Consider the following 19,403-nt stretch of genomic DNA (forward strand, 5'->3'; position numbering starts at 1 on the left):
TCATTCTGATTTCTACACTGAATACATTATAAATAAAGTGTAATTTTTATTTGCAATATGTAATGCAATTTTTATTTTTTTAAATTTCCAGACGCGATTAGTTAATGAACAGGCTGAAGAAGCTGGGGAACAAGAAAAAAAGTCAGAAGCTGCAGCTCCTAGAGAAGTAAAGGCTCAGCAGATCTTGCACAAATCTAGTAAGGAACTTTATCGAGCAGTTGCCGCTCAGTGGGGAATAACATGCAAAATGAGTGATCATTGCAGATGTTTAGATTGTCAGGTAATTTACAAAGTATTTTTAAGTAAAACACATTAAATAATTTTAGAAAATCATGGATAGAGATTTTCAACTTTCATTTATATGTATGTCAGTAATTTCACTTGCTCTATTTCAAGTGATACCTACTGTTCATTTTGTATCTATAAAGACTACACATGTCTGTAGAAGTTACAAGTTAAAAACGGTAGGCATGTGTAGTATTGTATACCATGAGTAATAGTATTTCAATGCTAGTACTTATAAACAGATTTAAAATATTTATAATAACGTTTAAAATCTTGACATTTTTAATTTACACTGAATTAGATCGATTTTTAATCCATATCACTGTTGAATGTTGAATTAGATTTTGAGAAATGTTCATTTCTCTTTCATCTCTCTTTAGATTAGGTTTTTTCTGATAGATAAGCTTTTTTCCCACAAGAGCAAAATCAGAATAAAATGAGTGAAAAAGCATTACAGCAGCATCACTTAAGACCATGAAAAAATTTGAACTGGTATTTTTATTTTAATGCTACAAACTGAATCTTCAAATTTCTTTATAAATTCAGTTAAACTTTTCAGAAAAAAACTATTTTTTTACTTGTTCAATATTTCTTTACATTACAAAAACTTTGTTGAAATTCTGTTACTCAACATACTCTGTTAAAAAAATGTTGAATATTTTTTTAATTGATTGCAGGATACTTAATTTTTTCTGTAAACTACAAAAAATTACATAAATCTGATCTAGGATCTGCTCTAAATCGAGCTTCATCAGAGAAGTGTCTCAGAAGCAGAAGACTGTTTTCAAAAAAATCTGTAAATAAGCTTGATTTAAATCAAAAGCTACCTTTGATTCAGGATAAGTTTTTAAAACCTTACTTTAAAATGAAGTGTACTATAGTCAATTTAAAAACTATTTTAAAAAATGTTACAGTAATTCCTGTTTTGATAACAAACAGTTTTTTATAATTTAATTTCAGAGTCATTACCTGGACTGTGAGTATGATAGAGATAATGAACAAGAGAAAACTGATGGAGGCCTTGCAGCCGGTACACCCATGTATTTGTCAGAGGTGATGCATGGAACAGCATGTAACATACTTTAGTTTCATCAACTAAATAAAAAAAATTAATTAAATATAAAACACTGGATTAAACCCCGGGTTACAATGTAACACACGACTGAATATTCTACCTACTAATTAATGAAATAACATTTTACAAATTATTATTCATTCCACTATTTTCTAATACTGTTGATTTTAATGTATTATAAATTAAACCTAAAAAAATAAATATGTTAGGTAATTAATTGTTAAAACAAATAATTATAAATTATATGTAATCACTACTCTCATAACAGCACTACTGACAAATATTGTATAAGTTTTATAATAATGTACATGGAATTTAATTATGCATGTGAATCAATGAATGAGATGTGTTCTATATTTTAAATGTATACATTTTTGTATTTTAAATTTGTAAAATGTAGCTGAATTTTAGCAAAAAAAAATTACCTGGACAATGCTATAAATAATAATTAAGCAATGAATTCATTACAGGAACTATTTTTTAACAGTTTTATAAAATATTGGTACAATTAACAATCAATTCAATTACTACACTAAATTGAATATTCATTTGTTTATAAACTGTAACTATATTAAATAATTGTTTTAGTTATAATTACATATTGTTACAAACATCATAAAATATATCTCAAATATTTATATAAAACAATGTTTCATCTTACATTAAAACAATGTAAGTATCATCTTTTTAATTTTACAGTAACAGATATTTATTTTAGTTTAATCTAAAAAATTATTTTTACAAATAAAACAAAAAAAGGATTGTCGTATTTCATTTTGAAACATAGCTTAAAATTTAATTATTAGAATTATAAAAACCAACGAAATATAATTAACAGTAGTACATTCATCAACATTCACTATTTTACACAATTTCAGCAGAAATCTATCACTTTTCTCATGATTTCAAAAGTTATGTATAATCAGTAATTAATCAGCTTCAAGAATTTTCAAGGTTAATTATAAAAAAATGGAGTCTGGCATTACTTGATAGGCACATCAGCTACATTATTAATCCAGGGAAAAGGAATAACAGAAAGAATAGGAGAGGACAGAGGGAGAGAATGATCAAGCAAAGAGGTCTGACCCCAGGATATTAGTGTAATTAACGATTTTACCTGTACATATTGAGGTCAACAGTTAAAAATAAGTTAGATGACTTTAAATTGATAACCAAAAAAAGGGGTGAATGTTGCACGTCTATACAAAGAAAATACTGAAAACCATTAACTACCAAGAATGAATGGATACGAGGTGTGATCAAAATATACGGTGAATAACTTTTTATTAAAAAAAGTAATAAGGTTACATAGAATTCGATTTAATCTCCTTCAAAGTACTGTCCTTGGCTAACAATGCACTTATCCCAACGTTGACTCCATGACTGGAGGCATTTCCGGAAGGCGTCTTTCGAAAGGGCTTTCAGCTGCTCGGTCGTGGCTCCAACTCAATATCAGCAATGGTGTCAAAACATTTTCCTTTAAGCACAGTTTTAATTTTTGGGAAGAGCCAAAAGTCGCATGGTGCTAAATCCGGTGAGTATGGTGGATGTGGACAGACAGGAACACTTTTTTCGGCCAAAAACTCACAAATGAGAAGCGAGGTGTGACACGGCACATTGTCGTGGTGAAGAAGGAAGCCATTGGTCCATTTTTCTGGTCACTTTCTTTGTACATTGTTAAAAGTTAAAATGCTTTGAACGGATCCGTACGAGATGTTAAGGTCTTCCGATAGCTCTTGAATAGTCATTTGCCTGTTTGAACGAACCATTGTTTCCACTTTTTGTACATTTTTAACTGTTTTTGAGGTTACTGGATGTCCCGCACGCTGCTCGTCTTCAACAGACTCATTTCCATTTTTAAATCGGTTATACCACTTGTACACAGTCTTCAAAGTTACCACATTATCGCCGTACACTAATTCTAACATTTCGTGAGCTTCTTTGGCACTCTTTTGCAACTTAAAACAAAACTTAATGTTAATGCGTTGTTCAAAATCCATGTTGTGCGACAGACATGATAAACACAACCTCACTCTAGCGACTCTGGCAGCTGACTGGCAAGCTCGAACGTGTTACAACTTGTCCCTGACTGTCTCAGTTGATCACGCTATTGGACAAATTACAGCATATAGATGTAGCGTCGGCAGTTGCCACTATAAAAATTCATTCACCATATTTTTTGATCACAGCTTGTAAATGGGAATGAAGTATAAATTATACTACAGTCTAATAAATCTCAGCTGACTGAAAAAAAAGAGGAAAATTATACAACGGTTATAACTGAACATTGATATAAAAATATGATATGCATGTTCATATCATATATATATATGTATTCATATCATATATACAACTTTTTACATATGCATAGAGTTGTTCCTAGCCCAATCACACTTTGATTTTTCTTGCCGGCCTCCATGGCACAAGTGGTAGCATCGCAGCCTTTCATCCGGAGGACCTGGGTTCGAATTCCAGTCAGGCATGACATTTTCACATGCTACGTGTTATTCATCTCATCCTCTGAAGCAGTATCTGATTGATGGTGGTCCTGGAGGTTAAAAAAAAAGTTTGATTTTACTGAGCTGCAAGCAGTTTTATAATTGATGGTGCCATTTATCTGCATCTTAATATCCAATAAAGATGGTTTTAAAATTAATCTTCAGCTGATTGCCATATTTCATCAAATAAGAAGCCAGTTTCACAATCTTTAGGTCCATTCCCAAACACATTGACTGATTTTTTTGGGGTCTAGTGTAACTCCTTGCTTTTACCTAATCTCCACCTATAGGAAGAAACAAAAATAACATTTAATTACATATCAGATAAAATTATTATTATTATCTCAGACCGTTCATTATAAACTTCTAAGGTTAACTTCCATATAGTTTAGTATACAAAATTCTATAGGATGGATAAATTTAATAAATAAATGAATATGTATAAAAGCTTAAAGGTGCTAATGCCTCAAACGCCTTAAAAATACAGTGAAGGGTCAGTCTTTTTTTCTAAGTGACATTTTTATTTCCATTTAAAAGTAGCTTGATTTTATTTAAAATTTGTGTATTTTCATTTGTTTCAGCTAATTTTAGTTGATTTATTTAATAATTAACAAAATAGTATTGTGAGTGATATTTTTAATTTTTCTTTTTAATCGAACCAAATTGTTTTTGTAATTAAGAAAAGAGAAAAGTTAGTACCCCTCTTGAAGTTAACAATATTTGTAGATCCATCTTTAGAATGCTAGCAGCGTGAGTTTATCAATCTTACATGATCATTTTAACATGTTAGGAACTACATTTTACTTGATTGCTGACAACTGTACTGAGAAATAGCTTGACTTAACTGTCAATAAATACCATCCACAGTTAATTTTATTTTAATATTACATTCTATGAGATGTAATGTCATTAACTTAACAACTAACACTAGTAGATAAACTATTTTCATAAAGAACTTACATAATTATTCAAAATTTGTGTTAGAGCTCATTAACAATATATATAATTACAGATTATTATATATTAATTTAATCCTACATATTTAGATATGAACTGACCAAAGACTATATTGTGGCCTTCTGATAAATCGAATACATCTGAATGCATATACTGCTCAAATAAATGATGTACTGTATATTTAGAATTTAGTTAATGCTGATTTTTTAAACAAAAACCTTTTATTTCAAATATAATGGATATATTAATAGTAAAAAATGAATATATAATGAAAATTATTAAAACAAGAACTAGAAGGATCTTTGCATGACACGATTTAGGTTAAAATGAAATGCTATCAATTACATCTATAAGAAACAAAAAAGTATTAGTTTTATTAAGGACATGAGTATACTTTAAAATATAGTAATGTGTAGAATGATCAAATTATTGTAACTTGTTAATATTCACTAGTTTTTCTAGTAAATGAATTTGTTATTCAGCTACCTTCCATTCCTATATAACCTAGAATTTTTTTATACTGATAACATTTTCTTAACATAATAAAACATTAAAATTTAATAAATTTAGAACACTATATATTAGTGCTGATACAATTTCAAACAGATATTGTTAATTAACATTTTTTTTAATGGACAAAGTAATTAGAAGTTACTCTTAAAAGTAAGGTGTCAACTTAAATGAACCAAATATTCTATAATCACTCTGTGATTAAAAAATTAGATTATTGGTTATTCTTAGCAATTCATTGAATTGTATCATATTAAATACAAATTATATATTAAAACTTGTTCTCCCTTTTTACTGCCTTTTATAATCCATCTTGCAAGCACTTTCACAGTCAATACTGCCTCATCTGGTACCGTTTGCCAATATAAAATTATAAAAAAATTAGGTTTTTTAAAAATTTAATGATAACCATCCCTGTCATAGTAGATTAAAACTTAATTATTTATTAATAAACAGTTTTAATGGTTTTTTGATAATTTAGTACCATTTTCTCATAAAGTTTAATTTGAATTTTATTATTGCAGAAATTTCTATGTATCTATTGCAGCTCTACTGAATTGACCCTTGTAGATAGTTGCTTTCCTTGCTCATTTAGTATATGTTACTGTAGTTTTCTATACTCTTACATTGCAAGATAGAATGTAATGATAATTTGAACCTTAAAAATGCTTATGATCACAGTAAAAGTGCTCATACAATATAAATAAATATACTTTTTTATGTAGATGTTTATACTCTTTTTAATGTTATACTAACATTTTTTGTACACTTTTTTTTCCTTACAACTAAAGTGATTACAAAGAAATACACAGTATGTCTGAAAATTTCCTAAACTAAATTAAATAAAAATACAGATTTAAAGGTAAACGGATTTTCTCACATCAGACCTCTACGTAGAACCCTTCTCTAGTTATATACTTGTTGCAGTGCCAGTAGAACCCATTAAATGCTCTGGCGAAATCACTTTGTGGTATCGCCTTCAACTACTCGGTGCAAGCCCTTTGGATGGCCGGAATGTCATTGAAAAAACGGCCTTTCTTCTTCAACTTGATTTTCGGAAACAAAAAATAGTCTGCTGAAGCCAAGTCAGGTGAATAGAGTGGGTAGTATAAAATGGTGGTTTGATTTGCAGCTTAATAACATGTTAAACTGTTGCCATGTGTGCTGAGGCATTGTTGCGCAAGAGAGTCCAACTACCCGGTTCCTGGTACTCGAGCCAGATTTGATGAATGCAACGCATCAGGCGTTTCATTACTTCCAAATAGAAATTAGAATTCATGGTTTGACCAGTTGGGACAGTGTGACCAGTTGCGCATACACTTTTGCAACATTTTCGTTGTGAACAGCTGTTGATGGTCTCTCACTTCGTTTGTCGTCATCCAACGACTCTCTACCATCTTTAAACCGCTTCCACCATGTGTATGTTGTAGTATAAGGTGTGGCTTCATCACAGAATGCTTGCTGTATCATCAAGTAAGTTTCAACGAAAGATTCTTGAAGTCTAACACAAAATTTTATTGCCCTTCTCTGTTCCATGTCGCAAGCTTGCACAAGATCACTTGAACACAATGTATGTGGCCAAATAAAACTCAATATTGGAGTGATGAAATGTAGTACACACACTCATAAGACATCATACTACATAGTTCCTTGGTTTTCCGAGAGATGGTGCTACTTGTATCAACTACAAAAATTTAGTTAGGGAACTTTACAGACATATTGTGTAATCTGTCTTTTTTCCTCTTGAGTTTACTAATATTGCAAACTAGATAAAGCTGATTCCAGTATATTTCTCATGGCAGTGAGAGCAGTCGGGTAAAATGATGAGAAACTAAGGGAAGAGAAAAGTGAAGTTTAATTCTAAAATTTATAAATGCCGCACAATCACAAAAAAACAATAATGAACATTTCACAAAATGAATCTATGTTAATCATAAAGTCAATTAACTATTAGGAACCAGTTGGATTAGATCAGAAGCAGTTAATTTAATCTAGATGTATATTAAACATGGCAAATTATGTGTTAAAAATTATATTTTGAATAATTCAAATAAACAGTTACTTAGACTAATTAGCATTGGAGATGAGCTTCCATTTAAACTGTAATGTTTAAATTTAAAGAAAAACTTTATCAGCTACAGCTAGTTGTTGGTGCTTAGAAGAGATATATCATAAAAATCACTAAAGTAGAAACATCTACAGAATTATTTTAACATTTATTGACATTATTACTGCAGTAAATGATTACACATTCCTACTGAGGTAATATTTAACTTTTGAATACAACATATAAAGTCAGAATCCATACAGAAATTTACATTTCACAAATTACTGATTAGTAACCAATTCTACTTTCATAATGTAAATAGCAGCCATCACTGTCTACTGGTGGTCATTCTGTAACTTTGGCTCTCATAAAAAGTAGAATGTTCTTCAGAGCTTATATTTAAAGTTATAAAATTAACTGATTTTTTTAATGAATGTTTTCCTTTTTAAAGACTGCTGGTTTCAACTTAATACATTACATATTATACTAAAATAGTGCAAATAATTTTTATACTCTTAACTCAAGAAAGGTGGTGTTACCCGGCTACTTATTAAAGGAAGTGTTATTTCATCCACATTATGTTTGTTTGTTACTACTTCTTGTTTAAAAGTAACAAAGTTAAAAGTAAACTTGTATTTGTTACTCTGTTAATCAGTTTTTCATCTTTTCCTACGAGAACATTTTTTTTATTAGAAGCTTGTATACAATACACATGTACTGTATATGAGATTATAAAAAACAGAAATTTTAGAAACATGTTAAAATGTATTAACAATCTGGAGAAACCTTTTTTTGTACGTAACATTAGAGACTACAATATTTTGTTGCCCTTATAGTTTTTTTGCAACATGTGATGTGCTTGATAATTGAGAAGAAACTCCCTAACAGTTGTTGAATTGACTTTTTAAATTCCTTCTGAAGGTAGGCATGATTAATTTCTGTCAATCTCCATCTTTCAACCAGCCATTTTTGTTATTTTATCATAAATTTTTGTTCCAACAGAAAAATTTATCTTGTTTTGTTACAAAAAAAATGCATACAAATAATGTAAATATATATTCATATTATACAAAAAGAAAAGGGGAACTACTGGTTTTTTTATGTGTACAATTCTTCTTTACGCACATCTGATTGAATAAATCTATCTTATGGTTAAATTTCTATTTGCTGTGTGGCGGTTTCAGTTAAGCTTTTTATGCGAGCTCCCTCTGATTTTATTAAGAGAAATTATCTTTTTTCGTAAATAAATATATCTAAATATTTTTAGTGTTATTGTTATATATATCAAGCAAATTTATGCCGTATTTGTACAGTTCAGTTAGTAAGAAAATTTTCAATAGGGCTAATGACAAAATCCAGTGAAATGCTAGTCAGTTATTATGAGCTGGGTTTGTAATTTCCTTTATATTTCTTTACTATAATTTTCCAAATTAGATAGCTGGATGCTGACTTCATTCTTTTTTAAATTTGTCTGATGATTATTATATCTAATGCAATTTATAAAGAATTTAAAACATTTTTTAGCACCGTAGCTCAAAATCATTCTCCATAAAATGACTTTAAATAATCTTTCTGATGATAAATGTCTTCTTTCGGTTTCTACTGACTGCCAAAATTCTCTTAGTAGTGCACTAAATTCCAGAGCTGTAGCTAGGGTTTTCAGCACCCTGAGACAGTGTCAGTTTTCACACCCCCTTGTGAAGGTGTGAGCCATAAAGGGATCCGTCATGCTTTCCTGGAAATTTTTGAGTTTTAAAAATAAAAAACCTTCATTCTGTGGCATATTTTTTCAGTATAAATAGGATGAATAAAGTGAATTAATAAGGCAACAATGGTACTTTGAAGATATAATTAGATAACAGAGAAGGACAAAAATCAAGATACAGGAATGCATGTAAAATATTAATGCAGAATTATATTATACTAAAACATTACTCAAATATAACATTACAAAAATTCAAAACATTACTTTGGATATAACAACCTGAAAAATAACATAAAGTAAAAAAAAAAAAAACAGTTTGATGTAATGCTTTAGATGTAATTATTTAACTTCAAAGAGAAATTCTTGCCTTTGCATCTGCAAATTTATTGATTAGTTCCTCAAAATTTATGCTGTTTGTAACCTTCTTCTCCACACTCAGCAAAGTTAAGGCCGACAATCTTTCCTGTCCCATGGATAATCTCAGGTTGGACAGGATAAGTCTTAACTTAATAAAAGACCTTTCGTAACTGGCAGTGGATGTTGAAACAGTCATAAAGATCTGAAGACCAACTCTCAGATTAGGAAATGCATCATACCCGTACTGAACAATGAAGTGAAGCAGGTCCTCTGGTGTCAAAAGCTTAATATCAGCACTTGTCGCGAGTAGCATTCAGCAGTCAATTATTTCACTGAAAATCTCCCAAGCCAACCAAGTCTGTGAGTTGGACATTACAAGCACTGCACAGTTCCTTTGCTTCTTCAAGAGAATTCTTGCATATGGCATCACTCTTTTCTAGGAAATACCCTTGTAAAGCCTGAATATCTTGAGCAACATGATGTAAATTCATAGTGTGGTCCTGAAGCCTTTTTAACCTGTTCAGTCTTTACAAGTACAGTATTCCAGAATTGAAAAAGAACCAAAAACAAATGTTAAAATCCGATTTAACAACTGAATTGCATTACTTCTTGTATTCAAATTTTCATCCTGATCATCTGCAATATCTTCCGATAGTTCTACCAAGTGTTCTAGTTGATCATGTATCAGTTTAACAGCTTCTACTGTGGCACTCTGAATTTCTGACTGACTTCACTGATGCACCAGAGCAGTTTTCAGTCTCTCATCAAAGAGTTGACCAGAAAAAATAAACATAGATAGCTTGCACAGTATTGAAAAAGGTAATATATCCTTCTCCAGTTGTTCCAATATTATGTCTGCAATACTTGGTGCATGTTTTTTTTTGGACTTGAATGAATCCTAAGGAGACTCCTTCACAATTACAGTTATTTCCTCAAAGTTTATATCTACATATCTAATGGTCTCTGATGTTTGTTCTTGCTGAGCAGCATCAGTTGTTGAATCAAACATTACTTCACAGTATTTGGCTTTCTGGATGTCATACACAGATTTTTCTGTAACTAAATGCTAAAAGCTAGGTGAATTCATTTTGTATTTCTGTTAAAAGGTACTTATTTGATCCTGGATTTTTCTGCACTTACAAAAAGTTGCTCTTCATGACTAGATCAAACTCTGTTCTATAAAATTTTCAGCATTTCTGTGACTTGTGTTTTTCAGTTTCAATGGTAGTTTCTCTGCGGCCTCTTAGAGCCAAATCTTGTTTGGCTAAATATTTTATGCAGAATAACACCCTCTTAAGTACTTGTCACCATTTTTCTTTCTATTTAGGAATTTGATTTTGAAGTTGTGCATCTATTAAACTGTTTTTTATCCCCTCCTTTCCATTTATTTCCATATTGTAAAATAATCCCAATGCCTTTGGGAATTCTCTTGTGCAGTGCTGGTTTTTTCCAATTATTTAAACCGTTTTCAGTTTCCAGAGAAGAACAGTTACTGACTGCATCTTTTAATGGGAAAAGCCAACATTATAAACAAAATCCAGCACCCTTCACAGGAAAATACACCAACCAATATTGTCTCGCACTACCTACTTTTCCCTTTCTTAATTGTTTTGTAAACCTTGCTGAAGTTAATGATTTATTACTTTTTTTTTGCAAAAGGTCCAGCACTATTCTGAAAATAGATTGACCCTCTCTCCACTATTTCTATGTGAAGTGCATCTGACTTGATTGCTTTTCCTGATGCCTGGTCAGACTTCATATATCTAAGTATTGATGGTGAATCACATCAGTTAAAAATTTAATAAATTTTGGCTTATCTTATTGAATTGTATCAGGTAAACCATCATCCAAATCCTTTTCAGAATTTGATGAACCTTGGTATTCCATTTTATCTAAATCTGGCTGTCTTGAATCGGTTTCATTAGTGTAACTCTTTTCTAAGTCTTATCGTTCAAGACTTAGTAGTTGTGTGATGTGTGTTTCATTACATCCTCTACTAATTTTGATGTCGATAATTCAGAATCTTTTTATAACTGTGTTGAAGTGTCATATTTTGCATTATTGATAGGCATTTTATATTGTAAGTGTACCACAATAGTTTTTGAGCTTTAGCTCACTATTGTTTCTTCTTATTTGGACCAAGGTTTTTTCGTTTAGGTTGTTTGTTATTTCTTTAAGGTGTTTAAATTGGGTTACTGTTTTGATTTTAATTTTAACCATTGACTTATGGTTGGGAATTACTCAAATATATTTCTTCCAATGAAGATGTTGCTTTGTATTTTTATTAAAGATAGACTTTCTTCATTATGTAAAGTGTAAGTGACAATTTGTTTTCACTTTTTGGCTTTGTTCCCAAGAGCTTCATTTACTTCTGTCACTGTAAATAATTCAGTATTTTCATTAACTTCTTTTCATGTACAAAAAAAAGAAAGATGTGTTGTTTATTGAATAAACTAACAGAACTTTATGAGTGAGTATACTTAAAATATGAATATAAATTTTACTTTATTGTGTAGGAATACGTATGTGTAATGAATATCTAAAAGAAATCAATCCCATGTAACAGAGCTTCTCCAAGTCTGTCTGCCAACTTAACACTAATAGGAGATGGAGTGGCTAAATATTTGTATCGATGAAGGCATTAGAAAAGTGTGATCTCATAAATCCTTCCTTCATTTTATTAAAATTATATACACTGCCTTTCTAGGGTAGAGTAAGAGAAAATTAATAGTTCTATTAATTTCAAGAAATCAAAAGTTAAATTAATGGTACGGTTAAGTTTTTTCATGCTTAGTATGTATGAAAGGTACTTGCTTTCTAGTTTTTGAATCTTTTGAATACCAAAAAGACTTTCTAAAAAGTTGAAATTAAGTTGTTAATTATTTTGTTTATAAAATAGTACATGTTAAATTACTTTGCCATAATTTATCATTGCTGCCATGAAAATGGATACATGATTACACTTATCATGTGAAAATAGATAATGTAAAGCAGCGTTGAAAATAGTTATAGAGATAAAAAATTGCTATAAAAGATGATTACTTTAAGAGAGCACTGTCATCGGTTAATGAAGAAGCTTATTGCTCTATATAAACAGGCAATATAATAATAGTTAAATTTTTGTTTTTGAAATATATTTTTAACACTTTGTGTGCCAGAGCTATAATGTTAAATTGGCAGTGATTTCATGAAAAATCACAGACACAATCCAAAGTCTCCTATTTTATATGGCGTGTAATGAATTGCTTTGTAATGTTACACCTCTGAAAGCTTTTAGATGCGATTCAGTATTGGTTTTAATATATATTATATAAATGCCACAAGTTAATGTTAATTGTACCAATTTGATCAGAAGAAAAATTTGATTAAACACATAACAGAAGTGTTATTTTGCTGTTTATTTATAACTATTTTAACATATGAAGCTAATGTAAGCTAAATGAAGCTAAGTGATGGTATGATTTGGATAAATTGTGTAAAGGGTGGTGTGATGAGGAATATGAAATTAATGTAGATGATAATGATGAAAATCTTTTACACATGGAAATTCAAAATATTACCAAATCATTATAACTTTACAAAACTATTTTTCAGTTTGTCAAAGTGTTACTTTTGTCAAATTCCTCACTTTTTATACCTTCAGCTAATGTCCTATGCATTACATAAATTTAAAAAAGTTTTAGAATGTAATCCTGTTACTGTGTTTCTAACTGCTATTAATAATTTTCATTAAAACTGAAATGCAGCAAAATGGTGTATACTGTAGGAGAGTTTTTTAATTAAAAAGCTGGCATTACAAGTGTTAAAAAACTAAACATTTTTTAAATAAGTCTTTCACAAATTACAGAATTATTGTTAAAAATATATAGGAATACTTTTGTAATTTAAGTTCTTTTAATAATTTATTTACAGATAGTCTTTTGTCAGTATTTAAGGTTAGGTATAATTTGGAACAAAACTATTATTATTATTAATCTAAAAATTATTGTATATGTACAATAAAATATCAAATGTTTATCTTTTTGAACTATGCAGATAACAACAGTACTTTTCAACAATTTTTTGTTACTATAATTATTGTTCTGTGATACTTAATCGACTGATAGATGTTTGTATCTGGTGCTTAAGTAGAATGACTTTCATAACTGTAGTTACACATAGTTAACTTTCTGAGAAAAATCAGTGGAAATTCATTTACATCAGCTATGTATAAGTCGATTAGTTTTAGTTTTATTGATATAAAACAAGATACTTACTTTTTTACGAATGTAGTATGTAGGTGTTTTTTATTTGGAATTGTGTATTTCAGGAAGTACGAATGTAGTAATAAAACGCAACAGAGATTATTAGTTTTTATTGTATTCTGGAGTTTTAAATTAATGGAGGTTAACTGATTCATATAGACAATTTTTAATTAAACTAATATTTTGAAAAATTATTTATTATCAAAAGAAGTTCCATGTATATTTTAAGTACAGTATTTTTTCTCATTTTTTTTTTTTAATAATTAGGTTAAAAAAAAATTGAACAGTTTCTTTGTTTATTGAAATTTACTATAGATTTTCTTAAGTCTTCATGATGTTTTTTAAACTTAAAAGTAAAAGAATAATATGATACATTATTTAAAAGGAAAGAAATTTCTGGCTGTTTGATATCTGAATTTAATCCATCATGAGCAATTGGTTATATAATAAATTCTATAAGAATTTCAGTGATCATTGAACTGTTATAAGATGTATAACAATTATAAGGCATTATGAATTAGCCTGTAGATCTTAAGGTCAGAGACTGGAACAAAATAAAAATGTCCTGTGGCTTATATCATGTTGTTTGTGCATATTTAATGTGGTAAAAAAAAACTGTTCTTTGTTTTTTGCTATCTAATTATACCTGAATTTTGCAAAACTCTGACTTACTGTTGATACACAGGCTATAAAATCTACACCTACTTGAGAAATGGTTCTTAATAAAGCCCTTTTGTAAATTAGTATTTTTATATTTTCCTTGAGCTGTTTATACTTGTCAATTTTCATCACCCACAAAAGTAATTTAATTGTGGTGGTGGTTGGGTTACTGTTACTGAAATTATTTCTGAAATGTAATCTTAGTTGATTATTCTATTGTTTATAGTTCACTAGATGTCACTACATAATCTGTTCATCTAAAATTAAAATTTGATATTCATTAATTTGTCTGCTTCAAAAAATAAAATTTATATGCATATATAAACTTTTTTGTAATTTTCCATCATAAAAGGTTTAATTGAAATTTTTGAGAATAATGCCAGAAACAGGTTGATTGTTGTTGAAATAAAACTATAATTCTATACTGTGTTTTAACATTCAGAAGGGTTATTGCCTTCTGTACGGAAAGAAGATTATCATTCGATGTTCATGATGGTTAGTGGATTATACAAAATCATTAACATTTTTAATAAGAAACCAAGTCAAATTTCTACTTATACACATTTTATTTACACCATAGTGTTCTGAGTGGTTGAACATATTGAAGAGTTATTGAAAGCATTCCAATCACTCTTGCTTTATATGTAAGTAAAAATTGTGTAAATCAATTTTGTTTATTTGTTAAAAAATTATTTTTGAGTAAAATTTGTATGTTAGAAACCACGCTAACAGTTCATAGAGTAATCAGTAACAAATGGCACATCAGTTTAGACATCTATCTTGTTGTCAAAAGTATAAAAATAGAATTTTTTTGTTTGTTTTGTTTTTATATTCCTTATATTTTGTTTAATGTGTTCTTGGTTTAGTGTATCGTACAAGATATCATTGTAAAGAATATAACATTAATATATATTTCATACTGCCATTATTTTATCTTGTTTTTTGTGTTAATACAAAAAAGGATAACACATTTTTTCTACATTTTAAATATTGTATTTATAAGAATTAAAAGAAGTAAAAATGCATTTCATGTTATTCTTATATAAGAATATATATTATTGTTGTTATTAAGTAGGATGTACATATTTTTTGTTTTAGTTGTGGTAGTTTGCTGTAATTACGTAAGAATAACAGAAAAACAAAATGTATGTTTAGGAAGTAAATATGCAAGTATTATGATAATTCAGAATTCTGTGTGTCTATGCAACTGTGCATTTATTTTAATGTTGAAATATTAGTTAATTTTAAATATACGGTAGATTTTTGTAATTAATATAAACTATCGATGTATAATATTAGATGTGAGTGCACAAAATTAATTTTATTTTCCAGTTGATATTCTTTGACTTTTTGATTTAAAATATATTTATTATATTTGGTTCTTCCATCATAAATAATAATAATATATATGTTTTATATAAATATGTAATTTTGTGGGACCTATTTTAAATTTTGGCCTAATATTAAGGAAATAAAAAACTTTTTAAAAAAATTGTTTTTAATTTCCTTATTACATAACTGTGGTATATTGCATTTACATTCTCAGATTTGTTTTGAATATATAATAAGCTTCATAAAATCTTTAAATTTTTCTGTTTTACTATAAGTTTTTCAATATGATGTTGTACACAAATAGGATTTTTTAACTTCAGTGTTAAAAAACTCTTATTTGTGTACAATGCATACTTATTAGTCTTCACATTCAAGTTTTAAATGGGAAATAGTATTGCAGAATAAAAACAGTCTTTGGCAAGGAACAAGAATAAATATAAGAAACATTCTTTTCTGTGGTTATAAGTAAAAACGTTATGTAGTCTTCAAGTAAAGAAGAACTTGGTAAAGTTGGATTTAACCCTCTCACTGTTGAACTAGAAAGAGTGTGTCAGAAATCTTCGAGCTAAATTATGAAATTCTCCAAGTTATTGTATTAATACTAATTAAAGAACATAAATACATGCACAACAAATTGCTATAAATAGCTTAAAATATAAGTAGAACAAAATTAAGAAATACGAGCAAAGAAAAACATGGATCAACACCACGCATGTAAATGTAAGCAAATGATCTGATTGTGAATGTAGATTATTTATTAGCTTGTAATCTCTGAAAAGCTTATTGAAATAAAAAAAAAATAATCCATAAAATTTTACTGAAGTAACTGCCTTTGTTTTATTTTATTAACATTCTAAAAAACACTATTTGATGAAATAGAAAAAGAATAAATGTATAAAAAATTATGAATTACAATTCTTCATTATAGCACCATCAACTGGATAAAAAAAAATGTAATTGGTGTAAAAACCTGGTACTACAAATTTAATATCATTTCTTTATGTTATAAATAGCACGGACAGTTTCAAAATTGTACCTGCATTTTCAGATGAAGCATCAGAGATTGAATTTCATAAACATAAATTTACATCATTAATAATGTTATAGCACATTACTACAACATAGACTTATGGTTGTAGCAGTGAAGGCATTAATCACTGAGATTTACCCTGACACAGTGTCCCAGGTGATACCATAGAATTTGATATATTACTGGTCTCCTTATCTTTGTACAAAAATTTATTTTGTCCGTTTTTGATATTTCAAAATTTAATTTTTGAAAATGTGTGGAAAAAATGTAAAAAAAGACATTGTTCAAACTCCTGAAAAAATACTTGAAATTCTTCCTGTTAGAGAAAAACTAAGTAAACAGAAATGAGGAATTATTAATGTTCTAATAATTCATATATTAATGTATAATAAGTTTAGCAGTTTAAAAGAAGTAATTCAAAATTTAAGATTTTTTTATGATTATACTCAAACGTAAAGTAATTTTGGGAATCAAAACTCCCAAGTTTTAATGGTGCTGTTCAGTCACAAAAATCATAAATTTTCATTTACATAAAAATTAGTTTTATGGCAGGTGACATTATTCTTGATTATATTCCAATTTGCCTTTAACATAGGTCCTACCATGTTTCTCTTTTCAGGTTAGCTGACCTCAGGTAGTGTTGACTGGTTGCTGGTCAGGTTAGCTGACCAGGTAGTGTTGACCTCCTGAATCGCAGTTTCCAATTTAAAAATTGGACAATTTCTGGAACAGCAGTTGTTTTACCTTTGCAATTGACACAAATAGGAGAATTTTTGTATGGCTTACCTTTATGACTTGCCTCACCACAGATGCAGATTTGCTGTCTTTCACATCTGAGTGCAGTGTGCTCAAAATCCTGGTATTTGAAAAATTGCATAGGTTGCGGTGTGAATGCTCGCACATCTAGACTATCTATGCTAGCACATACCTTCTGGGGCAAGGAAGGTCTGTTAAATGTCAACAAATAAGAAGCAGAAGTTATACCATTTTGAGAAGTACTCGCTGTTTCTTCTCATAGTCAACCTTTGGTATTCTGTCACACCTTGATTAAACAATTCTATTTCTTCTTCAGTACAATTAAGAAGATACAAATGACAACTCCTTTCAATGAATTAATGTTGGTGTGTGGTTGAATAAGCAAACTTAGGTAACTCAGCAGTCTTCTTTAACACCAGAATTTCCTGTATTTGGCCGTCATTTACAGTTTCAATATACAGACCATTACATGTCTTACATATATCTTTGAAGAGCCACCAACATAGCTTGTAATCTTATTGGCAATCAAGAATGGAGTCATTTTAGAAAAATTACCATTCTCTCTTGTAATTACAAGATACCTTTGTCTGGGCGCAGTATTGCTAAAAAAAACCTGTCAACTTCTCAACTCATTATTAATTCTATCTGACTTTACTTCTCTTCTGGTGAAACAGATAGTTCTAAACAAGGGTGCTTATGTCAACTCTCTATCACGTTTAACTGTTCAAGGTTTTGCATGTAAAGTTTATACCTTCTGAAGCAAGGCTAGCTGCCATGGTACACCCCTACTCCAGGATACTAACCTTGGTGGCCCAACCTAGTACTCTAGTGGAACTGGCATATGTCTTTGCAGAGAGCATATATGCACTCTGCACTGCCTCCAGACCCCTAATAACTGAAGCCTTTGGGGCTTCAATGCACTGCCACATGGGGGCATCTTACTTCATGCTTACCAGGCACGTGGACATTGGTGTTCCGATTCTCTGTTACACCTATTATGTCAACCCTGGCTGCCACATTGTCAGTTCTAAAGGTGATGTAAAATCGTTATATTATATACATGATCTGCAGGTGACCAAAGTGTCCAGTCCTGTAGTTGGAAAAGAGGTCTGGATCATTATTGTCAAGAATGATCACATTTTGTTGTTTTTATTATTACTGGCCTAATTTTGCCAAAGGAGATTTTTTAGGCTTATATGATTTTGTTAAAAGAGATGGGCTGGAGCTGTGTTTGTGTCTACCTTAACACTAATGATGCAGCTTTCGAGTTCTGTAGGTTAATGGCTGAACATATTGATTGATTTATCCCTATAAAAAATGTAAACCAGATGGTTTCCAGACTGATTTTCTAGGGAATTAATAGGTTGTCTTAAATACTAACGGTTGGTGTATAGGAAGTTTAAGAAGTCTGGGCTGGCCATTTATTGTAAAGAATTTGTTATCCTTATCAGTAAAGTTAAAGAACAACTGAGAAAAGTCACTGCTAGAAGAGCAAGAACCATTGAGCAGGAATTATGGACAAAGCCAACTAATCTTTCTAAGTATGTTAAATATAAAGGATGATCATCGTGTATCTTTTCTCAAGATTCATGGTGCTGCTCTCACTGAAGTTGAATAGATTGTCTATCTTCTTTTTTTAAGTCAATCCTCTGTTTACATTTACATTGATATCAATTGTATTCTGGAAGGGATAACCATGTAATGAACTATGTGGTGAACTGAGTAGTCATTTAGTATTGAAGTTGCATTGGACTCCTGAAGGTATGCTGCGGGTGTTATTCTACAATCTGTGTTCTATCTTTTATTTTTTTTTTACTGTGGATTTATTTTTCAGTGGTTGTACTGAGCACTGTTTTGTCTATAACTTTGTTCTGTTTGAATTTTCATTCCCACCCTGAAAGGCTCTGGTCAGTACATTAAATACATATATATTATTTTGTTGTATGT

General features: G+C 29.7%; 1 protein-coding gene across 3 annotated transcripts in view; it reads left to right on the forward strand.

Moving 5' to 3' along the window:
- Positions 1 to 19,403, forward strand: part of LOC142322868 (uncharacterized) — a 94,780-nt gene that overhangs the window by 56,751 nt on the left and 18,626 nt on the right. For 2 of the 3 annotated variants that reach the window (XM_075361957.1, XM_075361956.1), the window contains exons 3-4: positions 92 to 280; positions 1,246 to 1,830. In XM_075361957.1, the coding sequence (XP_075218072.1) occupies positions 92 to 280; positions 1,246 to 1,371 (315 nt within the window). In that variant the 3' untranslated portion in view covers positions 1,372 to 1,830. Of the gene's footprint in view, positions 1 to 91; positions 281 to 1,245; positions 1,831 to 19,403 lie in introns of those variants that run through there. The other variant, XM_075361958.1, reaches the window with a different exon arrangement.

This window comes from Lycorma delicatula, chromosome 4 (assembly GCF_047948215.1).
Source record: "Lycorma delicatula isolate Av1 chromosome 4, ASM4794821v1, whole genome shotgun sequence".
Lineage (NCBI taxonomy): Eukaryota > Metazoa > Arthropoda > Insecta > Hemiptera > Fulgoridae > Lycorma > Lycorma delicatula.